The 13,814-nt window shown below is 41.5% G+C and overlaps 1 protein-coding gene across 2 annotated transcripts; it reads left to right on the top strand.

Annotated features, from left to right (window-relative positions):
* Nucleotides 1–892: 892 nt before the first annotated feature.
* mfap3l (microfibril associated protein 3 like) lies at nt 893–12,570 on the top strand. 2 transcript variants are annotated; one of them, XM_055007551.1, is made up of 5 exons: nt 893–1,117; nt 2,483–2,891; nt 7,903–10,357; nt 10,963–11,121; nt 12,235–12,570. In XM_055007551.1, the coding sequence occupies exons 2-3, from the start codon at nt 2,570–2,572 to the stop codon at nt 8,829–8,831; spliced, it is 1,251 nt and encodes a 416-aa protein (XP_054863526.1). In that variant the 5' UTR covers nt 893–1,117; nt 2,483–2,569; the 3' UTR covers nt 8,832–10,357; nt 10,963–11,121; nt 12,235–12,570. The 2 variants fall into 2 exon arrangements, with proteins under 2 accessions (XP_054863526.1, XP_023138534.2); XM_023282766.3 differs by having other exon boundaries at nt 12,063–12,570.
* The last annotated feature ends 1,244 nt before the right edge of the window (nt 12,571–13,814 follow it).

Below are 13,814 nucleotides of genomic sequence, written 5' to 3'. Positions count from 1 at the left end.
TTCCTATCCCCACCTCAACCGCTTCCTATTATCCCCCTCTCTCCTCATCCCCACTCTCACTCCAACCAGTCGAGGCACATGGCCGTCTTTCCTGAGCCTGGTTCTGTCGTTTTTTTCCCCCTTCCAGTACGCCGCCAAAGCTGCTCAGTCCTTGTATGATTTCCAACAGATAAGTCCCGATAAGTCCGCAGCGGTGGACTTTTAGTAGGATTGCAATCATGACCGTCAGCAGGCAGCTCATGTAGTGTTCACTTGTTGTCATAGTTACAGTGAATCCATGCCGCTATCTCACAATGATACAGAAATCTTTAATAAATCCGTGGATCCAGACTATAAGCCGCATCACTGCCAAAATCTAATTAGGTGATCTTTGTGTCATTTCTGACCTTCCCTGAAAATTTCATCCAAATCCGTTTGTCTGTTTTTGATTAATGTGCACAGACAAACAGACGGAAGGACAAACGTACACCGATCATCACATAACTCTGCTGCGTTCCTTGGTAGAGTAAGAAAATGACATTTACTGAGACTTCTACTTTAATTTTTCACCTGTCTGCATGTGAGGAGTAGAAAATACCTCTACTTAAATGATAGATTGTCCAACTTTATTACGTTAAGGGCACATTTTAAACACCAAATTTTAAAGGTGCTGTTAAATTAATAGCAAACCAAGTGAGAAAGTGTGAGGTGAAAATGGCTGTAAATGAGTGTAGCTTTGCATCTGTTGGATGTGACACCATTGGTTTGTCAACATTATGATAACTGTTTACATGCAGTTCTGTTGCTGTCACGTGACCAAAACGTCAATTAGTGCAGCTTTAAGCGAAGTTATTTAGAGACCTGCAACAATAGTCACGCTTTTATTGTTAAAAAAATAATAATATTGGAAAGCAATACGTTGCGTCTAATTTGCTGGGCAATGGGACCTGAGCAAAACCAACTCGACGACGTTGCCTCCCCGTGAGTCCTGGAGCTCAGGAAACTAGTTGTCGGCTCAGAGCGGATATGAAGCGGTAGGAGGAGGATGGAGATGCCGGAGGAGAAATAGCCAACGACCAAGCATCGATCGCTTTGTTTCCTACCAAACATTCAAGCTCGACCGGCGACAGACCATGATGTGAGTATGAAAACTGTGTTTCATTACCGGCGAATGTGCTGTTTTTAGCCTCGTTTTCGTCGACGCCGAGTTGGCCATTTGCTGGACCATTGGGCTCTTTGCTGCATTTCTCGATGTAAATTCACAGCTTCGTGCGCCCTCTGTGTGAATAATTCCCACTATTTTTCCGTTATGTTTATTGTTAAACGTTGCTACACACTGTCTGTCGGTGAATATGCCGAAAAAGCCGCCTTTCAGGCCGGTGTAAACAGTTTTTTGTGGCATAGTTCTGGAAGGGTCCCCTGATGTATTAACCACCATCCAGCACATAGCCGCATCCCACGCCCTTGTTCTTGTTTTATGTCTGTTAGCCTTTAGGCTAAAAGGCACATTTTCACATCTTCAGAACCCTTTAAAATAAAGCTAATAGGTACATTTAGCTCTTTATAATGTCCCTAACTGAATAAAATAACGTAGCTAATCTTGCAGTGTTTAGGGGTTGTATGTGTGGCAGCGAAGTGAACAGAAAATAGACGGAGCCCACACACAGCTCCGTTATGTGGAAGTGTGGCTTTGTTTTCATAGTAGTCCAGTCAGTAGCTGCTGTTGCAACTAAGGAGAAAGATATAGATGGAAATATAACGTTAAACTAATGCACTTGGACGCTATTATGAGCTAGGGATCTTTGACTGCATGGTTCAGTTTTTTTCTTATGATGTAACTGCCTTTAGCTCTGATTATTAGCTAGATTATGTCTTCATGAAGCCTCGGGCTAGCTAAATTCTGACGTGAAATCATGTGAACTTAAGTGAAAACAGTGGTATGTTATGATCCGGGTCTTATTTAAACCATTTCCTTTTGTGAGGGTGTTTTTTAAGGCTGAGGAAGACTGGAGCAGTTTGTATGATTGGTAGTCTTATTCAGCCCATTTGCTTTCATTTTGCAGCAATAGCAGTGTCCAAACATCCATTATTTCAATTAGAAGAATTCAAAAGCAAGGAATTGTAAATGAGCTACCTTCAGATTTCAGGATTTTTTACACAATATTTTATTTACTAGACCATCAAATTGAGAAAACGCTTACTGCGGGTTAGTTGTAAATATAAATCTATCCTGTATCTTTGGTTTTTGGACTGCTATGTGCTTAAACAAAGCTAAATAATTAAAGTCTTTGCCTTGAACTCTTGGAAATAGCATTTTTCACAGTGTTTTCATATTTTACCGGCCAGTGAATAACCAGTAGTTGCAGTCCTGCATCCATTTTAGTTCTTTTTTACTATCTTATCAGTTTGTTACAGCTGCTGAGCATCAAGCCCCGATCATCCACGTGTTGTTTTGTCCTGCACTGTCTCTCATTAATACATGCCAATCACTGTCTTGTTTCAGTGAGCTGTTTCATGCCACAGAGCTGAATACCAAATTGCCTTCCACTATCAAGAGATAGCCAGTCTGCAGGATGGAGTCCCGAGAGGAATGACAGAGTCTCTTCCACCGTGGGTGACGCACCGACAGTCGGAGAAAATGCACTGGGCCGGTGGATACGTTTTTCTGCTCCTGGTGTCCCTTATCGCCTCTCGCACCGCTGGGGCCTTATCAGTGGACACGGATGGAAACCGTACGGAAAACGGCAACTTGACAGACGGCGGATTTGTCCCAGTTGCGTTCACAAAAGTGAGCCAGATAATTGCCCGGGAGGGGAGCTGCGCACTGATTGATTGCAATGTCACCGGAGAGCCGTTCCCCAGCATTCAGTGGTTCAACTCCCATGGAGACCGTCTGGACACGGAGCCGAGCGGTGAGACACTTTGGTTTCCTATTCTGTTTGTCACCATCACTCCATTATAATTTAATTAGCAGCAAATGCAGAGGAGGTCAGGTTTGTTATTTACTATGAATGACTGAAGGCTTCTAAGAGTTAACAAACAATAGGGTTGAATTCTTTTAATCTGAGCACAGTAGTCAGTGCTTGCAAACCTACATAACCACTACAGGGTTTCCCCCAGGAAATTTTACAGCAGAGGTGGCAAGCCACCCACAAAAATCCTGAAATTTAGCAGTTAGTTCCAACAATAGGCCGACTCATTAATATGTGGCATTTGGTGTGTGAAAAGCCAATGCTGCTCTTTCTCTCTAAAGGGTGCAGTAATGAAATCCTGCACTGTAACACAATTACTGTGAATCGCTTTTTGTTATAGAAATCCCCAGGTCCAAAAATCCAAAACAATCCACTCAGCCAGCTCAGTGTGGATCAATAACATCAGCGAGGCAGTTTTAGAATGTGGGTACACTATATAAAAATAGCTACCCATCCATCTTACCCTCTTGTAAAGGTATGACAAAAATGTAACTGTGCGTGTGTAAACTCACTGCAAGAAAGTGATCAGTAGGGCTGAACAATTAATTCAATTATTATCAAAACTGCAATATCCACGCTGCAGGAAGTGCAATTTTTGTGTATCATTTTAAGAGAAACACTGTGGCGTTAATGAGATATCCCAGCCTACTAATCATGTTCTCCAGACGTAAGGGAAAGTGCTTGTTCGGTGCAGAGCGCAGCAAAAATCACATCAGCATTTTTATAGTAGTTTCAGTGGAGGAGAAATGCTTAAATGACTGTTCTGTCATATTGTTCAGATGTCGTGGTGAAGACGATAGGTAAGATATATCCAGGTGCCATAGACAGAGCGGCTAATTTGTGTTAGTGAGAAATGAACCCCTCAGGCTCTAAATGTAGGATTCGCAGTGTGGAAGTGCGACAAATTGGAGTGTTTGCAGAAATATGTGCAAAACCAGTGTATAGGTGCTGCAGTGTTTTGCACCAAGGAGGAAATTTAATTTAAAAAAAAAAAAAAAAAGTCACTGACACTGGGAAATTGATCTACAATACAAAAGCATTGAGCTACAATAAGGCACAACCAGTGCACAGGCTTAAGTAGAAAACAGTAGCCACAGATGTTTTAATCCACATCATGTGCTGCTCGTGTTTCCCTTTAGTTACTTAGAACACCAATTACAGTAAGTGTTCAATTTAATCAGACTCTTTTTTTGGACAAAAAGTAAATGTTTGAGTTGTTTGGGCCTCAGTTTCTTTTAAAAAGCAGCAACCCACTCATCCTCTGGTTCAGTCACCTCGAGGCCTCGTCTTAAAATAGAGATAAACTGTGGTTACTGTTATCAGGCAGTCATTAGATCTTAAATAATTCATGCCGACACCTTTCCAAAGTTCGATCCTGAGAAGCTCCCTGCTGTGTGGTGATGGTACAGTTGTAGTAATTGAGATTATCACAAGAAAACAGATGAGTGAGAATAAAGCCACTGACCCTCCAGAGTGTCATGGAGAACGTTTTATGGATAATTTAGTATTGAACAATCATGACAGTTGAAACTCAAAAAAGGAAGGGAGAGTGAAAAGACAAGAAGTGAGGAGAAGTGTTGATTTTAGTTCTGCTAAGCTGCAGATTTGTCTTTGAGTCTTTAATCAAAGTGGAATCGGCCCTCTGAACACACAGGTAAGATGGCCTTGTGTTCTACAGGGATATTTGGCTAAATCATTTGCACATTTTGTCTGGCAGCGAATATTCTCTCGCTGCAGTTGAAAGTCTTTGCCTGTTGGATTCAGGAAGTGATTTTCACTCCACCCAAGCCTCCTGTTGGTGCTTGAACCGAGCGATCCAGCTCAGAGGGAATGCAGTGAAGAACTGTTTGTTGTTTGTTGCTTCTCCTGAGCCGACCTGTTGAAACCTGCCATTAGTGAGAAGGGAAGCAGCATTGTTATTATGACCCACAAACCCAGAACAGCGTCTGTATCGTCACACAGCTGCTCCCCTGGGTCACAGTCAGGAATACAATTAGGGAGTAGACTTTCCCCACGACAGGCAGGAGTTCACCCCGTAATAAACAGGTTATTTACAGAGAAGTGCTGCTAACCTGCAGGTTGTCTGTTACTCAGGATCACTTGTGTGTTGTTTTTTTTCTACAAACTTGTTTTTGTAGTATTGGGAAGCACATCAGTCGCATTATACGATCCGTTGGTGGAGATAAAATTAGCAAATGGCATGAAAAGGCGGATGGGTGGGATGCTGTTTGTCAGCCAGGCTGCATTTCCTGACTGCCCATTCATCTCGTCCTGAGGATACTGGAGTGGGAAATTGATCGTGATTGCAGAGTAGAAGGCGGCAACAGTGTTTTTCTGGTCTGTAGACTTCATACATACTACAGATTTAGAGATGCCTTCTGTGATTTCTTTCCATCTGTACTCCCACACAGCAGAGAGAGCGGGTAGTTGAGGAGGAGTTGCAACAGAATTCACTAAAGCTTTGCTGCTAGTGAATAAATGCAACCCAGTGATGCATCCAACATATAGAAAAATATTAACAGATCGATGTCAGTGAACTTGACATTTCTTGTAAAAGGCACATTACTGTTGTTGGGGTTTAAAATGTAGTTTTTCAACTGCTTTGAACACAAAAAATACAGTAAATTTCACACAGCTACACTGCAATTGGCTGCAGAAGTTTGTAAGATGAGAGTTGAGTTTCTTGGTAAAGTTAGATAAGAGGAATGATGACCATGGTCAGGTCTATAGCTAAATGTGAATCTACAGCCAGCAGCCGGTTAGCTTAGCTCAGTGCAAAACTCCGCCAAATGATTTGTGGAAAATATTTAATTGGAATTTTTCTGATATGAATTGTGATTTGATTTGCAATACTATTTGTAAAATGTAAGTTTCAGCTGAGTATTCATTTTTTTGACTGATTTAAAACGTAATAGAGCATGGCCACCTAAGATAATTAAAAATGTGACTGTCACACAAGGAAGACTGCATGACTTTGTAAAACCCTTTGAAAGACAGTTAAACCCTGAGTTAGACGCGCAGCATTAGACATTAATGGTTCAGTCCCATTGCAAAGACTGGAATCAGGTCAAAGATGTTGCTCAGGTCTGTCTGAAGATAACTAAATCTACCCATCAGCACCTCTAAAGCTCAGTCATTAACATGTTGGATCTTATTTGTTTAACCTGTATATACATTTTAAGCATAAAAAGAACTATACTATGAGTTGTACTGTGGGGTCTGTGCATTTCTCAGCTCTGAAGAGTTGTCAGGCACGCAGTGGAGGCCAAGATGTCACAACTAGATGGGATTAAAGAAACAAGATAGCAAATAATGTATTCATCAGTGTGCTTTCGAGGTGCTGATACGTTATTTATTAGCCTGACACAGAGCCAAGCTAGCTGTTTCAGTGTTTCCAGTCCTTATCCGTAGCCAAGCTAGCTGGTTACTGGTTAGAGTTTTAGAGTTCATGTGAGAGTAGTATTGATCCACCAGAAAGCAAATGCCAAACTATTTAAAGTGCACAAAGGCTGTCATAGCATTAGTTTATCAGTTCAAACGGCTACCTCATCACCCTGTAAAGAAGATCAGGAACCAAAGAGCACATTTAAACCCGTACTACCATGAAACACATTTGATTCACATCAATACAGCTGTCATTATAGGCTTACTCTGTACTGGTGTTATCTGACTGGTGTTGCCAGTTACTTGTCACTGCATGTAGCTCCATTGTGTACCTGTGGCCAATCTTGTGATTCAGGTGTGTTATTTATAAGTTAGGAGTGAAACTATCTGCAGCTGGCCTCATTAGCCACTAAATGAGAAAAAACAGTGTTTTCTTTGTATTGTAGGTGATTTTTGAGTGTAGTCCTACAAATCAAATGTATAGAATAAATCGTGCCATTGGGATTTTTTGAACCGGCCCTGTAAACATGTTTTTGTGCTTGTTAAGCTTGCTCTACTCCACGTTGTAAATAGACAGGTCTTGTTCTGATTAGTGACGGAAACCTCAGCACACAGAGCTGCTTTTCAAGATGAGATGCTGCCTTCTGTTTAAATATTGACAACATGGCAGGAATAATAGGGTTGCTCCTGCTCTCTGGTCTGCACACACAAACACAGATGAAAAGCATGCTTCATGTTCTCTTTAAAAACCATCAGCTGATTTATCTGATATCAAGTACACATCAAACTAACATCACACATCCAGGAGAGATTAGCACAGACATGAAATCACAGATAATGCTGCTGTTTAAAGACTTTCTGTATACTAGCAGGCGGCGCTTAAAGACACTTGTTCTTATAAAATGAGGCAAAAAGAGTTTGTTCTCTAAAGATCCAGAACAGTACAACATCAGCAAGTTTGAGAGAACATGTTCCTCTTAGAAAGCAGGAAACGTCAGCTGCAGAAACACTGCAGAGGAGTGTTTACTGTGGAGTCACTGCAGGGAAACAGATGCATTAAGAGGATTTTCAGGGTTTAAACCGACTTCAGAGTCAGTCACTTAGTGAGCAAACTGCATATTCAGTTGGTTATGTAGTGTCTGGTATTAGTCATGATTTTAAAAGCAGGTCAGGATGTTTTTGCCACACTGTATGAAAACTAATGAACCACACACTGAAGGTTTTACTGCCAAACAGTAGGTGGTTGTCAACAGTAGTGAAAAATACAGTTCTCTTTATCCTAGGTTTCATTTTCATTTGGTCTCTTCACCGAACGTAACTCTGTATTCACAAAAATAATCACAGAAATGTTGCAAAAAAAATCATCTGAAATGAGAAAAATAAAACAGTAGCAGCAGTTAATTGTTGAGGTTTCTAACAAATAGCAAGTTTTGCAAACTGAATATGACCAGAAGGGCAGCATAGAGAAGCCCAGGTTGTGAACGGCACCTTCCCTTTAGTTTGGTTTGGCCGGTTATTTGTTGATACTCTGTGGTTTCCATACTCATGAGTTTCTGTGTTTCTGTAGGTGGGAAGTGGTGGCTGCTGGACAACGGTGTCCTCAACATCACCAGCATCGAGTTTGCAGACCGTGGAAAATACACCTGCATGGCATCCAACGTGCACGGCAGCTCCAACTGCACGGTGACGCTGCGTGTGGTCTTCACTAACGGTGACATGGGCGTGTACTACATGGTGGTGTGTCTGGTCACCTTCACCATCATCATGGCCCTGAACGTCACACGCCTCTGCATGATGAGCAGCCACCTGAAGAAGACGGAGAAAGCCATCAACGAATTCTTCCGCACAGAGGGCGCCGAGAAGCTGCAGAAGGCCTTCGAGATCGCCAAGAGGATCCCCATCATCACCTCGGCCAAAACGCTGGAGCTGGCCAAGGTGACGCAGTTCAAGACCATGGAGTTTGCGCGGTACATCGAGGAGCTGGCTCGGAGCATCCCGCTGCCGCCGCTCATCATGAACTGCCGCACCTTCATGGAGGAGATCCTGGAGGTGGTGGGGGTGGAGGAGATGAGGCACACCTTTGTCAGACAAGCTCCGGAGGGGCGGCACGACGCAGCCTGCAGGGTTCCCTCCATCGGGGCGAGAGACGTCTTCACCATCCTGCAGGAGAGAGAGAGGGAGCGAGGGAGGGAGCGCAGCGAGTCGCCTGCCGCCGACTCGGACAACTCCTCGGTTCATGAGCAGCCGCAGCACATCGCCATCCAGGTGTCGGTCCACCCGCCGCTCGCCGTCAGTGGTTACTGCAGCATAGAAGCTCCACCCCATCCGGAGGCCACAGGCGCCTCTCCTCCCCCTTCCTCACCCCCGCCGCTTGCTCCTCTTCAACACGAGGAGCAGCTGGATGTTGAGGGAGAGCAGAGCGGCGAACAGGCTGCAGCAGAACCGACGGCAGATAAGACGCCTCCCTGCCAGGTGTTCTATGAGAGCCATGTGTGACGAAACAAACGGATACGTTTTCCTGCTATGCATTTCCACTTGAAAATGAAAAAAGGTCATTTTTGATTTCATGTTTTGGACAGAAGCAATCACGTTTTATTTATCTTTTCTGAACATAATCTCTTGAAACCTTTGTAAGCTGATCTACTGAGAACAAATCAAAAGGTTTTTAGAAACTTGAGCATTTTTTTCACTCTGGATTTTCATGCTTGAATGTACACAGGAGGAGTAATGAATATTGTTAATGTACAAAGCAAAGAATTGTAAAGGAACAGTTCCTGTGTTGAGGTTTTCGTAGCTCAGACTATTACTTAAAGAATTAGGGTACTTCACTCTTGGGGGGGAGGATGATTTTTCAGTTAGTTTCTTACAGTGCTAGGGTTTTTATGACTAACTCCAAAAATCTGCCTCAAGCTGCTCTTTATGCTGTTTTTTTTTAAACCATGAAAGCAGGCTTCTTCCATTCGCTCAAGAATTCACTCACATCCAGCTACTGCTACAGCCAGTCTGCTGTTGTCCTACTATGTCCTGCTCACCTAGAGATGCATGCTGGACTGAAAAAAAAAACACGGGAGAGTTGGGTCACATTTTCATGATTGTATGGCCTTCTGCACTTCCAAAAATAAATTAAAAAAAAATAAAAAAATAAGAGGGCAAGCCAGGTGAACCTGTCAGTATATTTCTTGATTGGAAACACCTCTGGGTGGAGTTTGTATCCTTGTCTCCTTTGAAATGTTTTCAAGAGTATTATATTATTACCCATTGTGGTGTGATTTTGTTTCTCAGCTAGTTTAGGCAGATTTAAAACAGTCTTTTGTCTCCTTCCTCCTCATAGAGAGGAGCAGCTTCTTTTGCTGCGTCATGTGCTAATTTTAAGTTTAATTTGACTCCTGACCTGATCTCTCAGCATCGTCTTGCTTCTGCAGGAGCTTTACAGTACAGTCGCACTTCTGCTGCATGTGTAAGTGGACGGTTGAGAGGTTTCTCTGGGACTAAAAGGACTCCTTTTGTTTTTTCCTTTGCTTGGCTAACAGTCCAGTGTGTGGCAGAGATGAAGTGGACGCTGTTCTGCTTTTACTGGTGCTCTTGAGATGCCTCTTTTTTGTAGTGGAATAAAATGGAAGTGCTGTGCAAAAAAAAAAAAAAAGTTGGTTGAAATGTGTTATTTTTGTAGTTCTTAATGGCACAAACAGACATGACTAAATATGAGCCTTCATTACTCCGCCAAGGAACGCGGCGGAGTTATGTGACGATCACAGTTAATGGTATTTACGCAGCTAATCAACGTCAGGCGTCCTTATGTGCAGCCACCTTGTTGTCATAGATATGAATGAGTAGATAGGACACGCCCCTTTGAGCTGCGTGCTACAGCGAGGCTAAGCTAGTGGGGGCAAAGTTTCAGTGCATTCCGTTGATGTAGACGGTGTGAAAACGGAAACAACAAGTATGCCGGCTCACTGTGCTGCATACAATTACACACTACGTCGTACGATTGAGACAAGGAAACTTGGAATGACTTTTCATAGGTAAGAATAGTTTTTGGCTCTTTTTTCATTATGAACTCTTGTTGAGAGCTTCCAGTCTATGAGAGCTAACTAGTTAGCCACTAGCAAAACACTAAGGCGAGCTAGCAGCTTGACAACCAAATACTAGACGATTAATAGTAGCTGTAGTATAGTTGTACAAGCAGTAGTAGTAATACTAAAAGTACAAGCAGCAGTAGTAGTATAAACAGCTGTTAGAGTCGTAGAAGTAGTATCAGCATTTGTAATAATATTACAATTTGTAGTAGCGGTGCCAGTATCAGCAGCAGTAGTGTACTAGTAGTAGTCACATTGCTGTTACTACTACCAATAGTAGTTATAAAGCCTAACTCATGTATATCCAGATTACCATCTATGTTCTTCCTCCAAACCCATTTTATGATTGGGATTACAGGCAGTTCTTTAGGACTGCTCTCAAATAATTGAAATGTTACTAAACAAGGTTATACTTATCAAATTAAATGGCTCTGGTCTCCAATATATTGGCAAATTCGGTTCTTTGTACTTAATTTATTAGCATGATTTCTTTTTAATATGTTGTGTACAGACTGACTTACTTCTCTGTCTACTTTTCTTACTCCATGTAGGTTTCCCAGAGACTATGGGTTGAGGAGGAATTGGAAGTTTGTCAGCTTAGACCTGGTGTCATTCCATCAGTGTTAAACTTCCCGGCTCATCTTGGAAGAGTATGTGCCAGAAAGACCACGACCAAGCAGCCTTGAGATCTTAGGCAGCGTCTCCCTGAGGTGGGTGTCGACGGTGTTCACAGTCAGGTCTGTGATAATCCCGTCAAAAAACAAAACGGAAAACAGTCTAGATTATAAATCAACATGTAACCAAAGCACACTGTGTATAACGCCATAGTATAGGATGTAGTTCAGAAAACGTTAAAGTATAGTATGCTTTACTCAAGAATAACATAGTATGACCTGTAGTTCATAGTACAGCATGTTGGCAAGAAAAAAAAACAAAACATAGATTATGATGTGGTTCAAAAAGCGCAAAATGATAGGATGTTGCCTAAAATTGTCATGTATGATATGTGGTTCAAAAAATGTGTGTAGTCTAGTGCAGTATATTGTCAAAATAGTATGTAATTCAAGAAAACATCAGAGTATAATATGTCATCTAAAAAATGCCATAGAATAATAATTTCATTGCACAGGTAAAAGTATAGTAACTTTTAAAACTGTTCGAATTCTTATATTTTGCTAAAAAAACCAAAACTAAAACAAAAAAAAGTCACAGTAATATGTCAATTATAAAAGCCTATAGTATAGCGTGTCGTCCAACAAACATCATAGTATAGCATGTCGCTCTAAAAACGTCACAGTATAGCCTTTAGTCCACAGCTGTCAGTAGGTGAGGAGCAACACAAAAACAGTCCAAACGCTGGTTTCCAGAGGGTTAGATGAGAATTTATTTGAAAGACTAAGTTTACAACAACACAACATGTGAGGGGGTTAAAAACAAATGGGTGTTAGTAAAATAAAAATAAATAAACAGAACTAAAAGTGAACTTCATGTTGACATTGATGGGCATTCCAACCAGGAACAAAGTAAAAGATAATCAATACGAAAAAAAACTCTTCCTGTTCACCTCTTAAAACCCAAAAACACACCGCAGTAGCACCCTAAACTAAAACTACCAATGGGTTCCCTGTTTTCCTTTCTGAACAATTCAAAGGTCCCTCTCTATCTCCCCACACATCCACCAACCACTGGAACACATCTCCAAAGTTCTGCTGGGCCAGCTCAGCTTCCCCTCAGAAGAAGTGCTGCCACCTGCCAGATGAAGGAGCCTTTTGACAGGCAGCTGGCATCATGATTGGACTGTACTTTGGTCTGTTCCAATCCAGCTTCAGCTCCAGAGACGGCAGGCGGGACGAGTCAACGGAAGCCTGGTGGACGAAGACATGCAGCTGAGTACAATCCAGAAAACAACAGAGGAGGAGTGCAGTGGCCCAGAGCCAGAACAACCAGAGTAGCATGGTATGTCTCTTAGAAAACATCATAGTATAGCCTTTGGTATGAAAAAACGCCATCATATACATCGTATATTGTACAAATAACAAGTCAAAGGAAAGAGACATCAGTTGTAGAATTGTAGTAATTGTGGGCTGACTGATTTACTGATTATCAATATTTTATTTTTTACTGATTTACGGTAATAAATACATTTAAAAATGGCGCTACTTTGGCTCTGAACCTTTATCTACCTGTGGTCGCTCTGTCTTCTGGAGTGATTTGATTGGTTATACGTCACGAGTAAAACTTCTTTAACTTAACATCTGTAAACAAAAAAGCGTATCAACAAAGTTTTCTGTTAGAGTTTGTGTTCTTCTAAGTTTAACTCCAAGATTTTAAATACTTTCATTTACTGCAAATGATTATCTACTCCAAATGTCTCACTAATAATCATTATCAGCCTTAAAAACCCACAAAACACCCCTCTATACTCGACCACACTTAGTACAGTCTGGTTCCCCCTTCTATAAATCTGCTTGGAATCTTCCACTTCCTGTTTGTCAAAGTGGCCTTCTACCTGGACAGGTTTTGTTGGAGCTCATGCAACAAACATTTTGGGTAACTGCACTTTAATATGGATGGATGACACTGAATTAGAGACTGTTTTAATGAGACTGAGTTAAGATATGTAGCTCTGTCATTAAATAGTAAATTATTTCTCAGAATTCACAGAGAAAAGTCTGAAATGTTTGCTAGGTTAGCGTCCCACATGTTCTTTGGCTCAGCTAAAGCTAACTCTCTCCAACTTCTGGATCTCTTGAGTTGCTTGTTAAAATATCTTGCTGTAGGTGCTGAAGCTCAGAAAGTCTGAGGTGTTTGTTCAAAATAAGCTCATTCTCAAGTCTTATCTGAACTGTCCTCTTTTGTTTGAACTTTCCCTAAACTTAGGAGTTAATGACAGAGCAGCACATCCAGACTCAGTCTCATTTATGTAGAGATTAAACTTCAGTGTCATTCATTGATGTTAAAGTGCAGTTTTTCAAATGTTTGTTGCACATGCTCCCGACCAAACCAGTCCAGGTGGAAGACGATGTGAAGAGAAAGCTGCAGAGGATGAAGATCACACATTTACGCTGGAAATTAATGTCCTTTAATTAGACATTGTCATGCAAAAGTTGGATTTCCCTTTAATGATGTTCAAATCTTTGTTGAGTGCTTTGTTGATGTTGGTTTCTAAATGTTTTTTGACACTCGGCCCCAAAGATTAAAACCTTCTACGGCTCACAAGCTGCGACAATTCACACATTATCAACTATCTTTCTGACTAAACTAAGATAAAAAGTGAAAAACTGCCTGATTCCTGCATCATGAATGTAAATCTTTTTGTTTTTTATGACCGTAAACTGAATATATTTGGGCTTGACATTTTATAACCAAAACAAGAAATGAATTACTGGAGAAAACGACAGAT

This window comes from Amphiprion ocellaris, chromosome 23, assembly GCF_022539595.1.
Source record: "Amphiprion ocellaris isolate individual 3 ecotype Okinawa chromosome 23, ASM2253959v1, whole genome shotgun sequence".
NCBI classification, from domain to species: domain Eukaryota; kingdom Metazoa; phylum Chordata; class Actinopteri; family Pomacentridae; genus Amphiprion; species Amphiprion ocellaris.
Note: the sequence above shows the minus strand (reverse complement) of the source record. Positions and strands in the feature narration are given on the sequence as shown.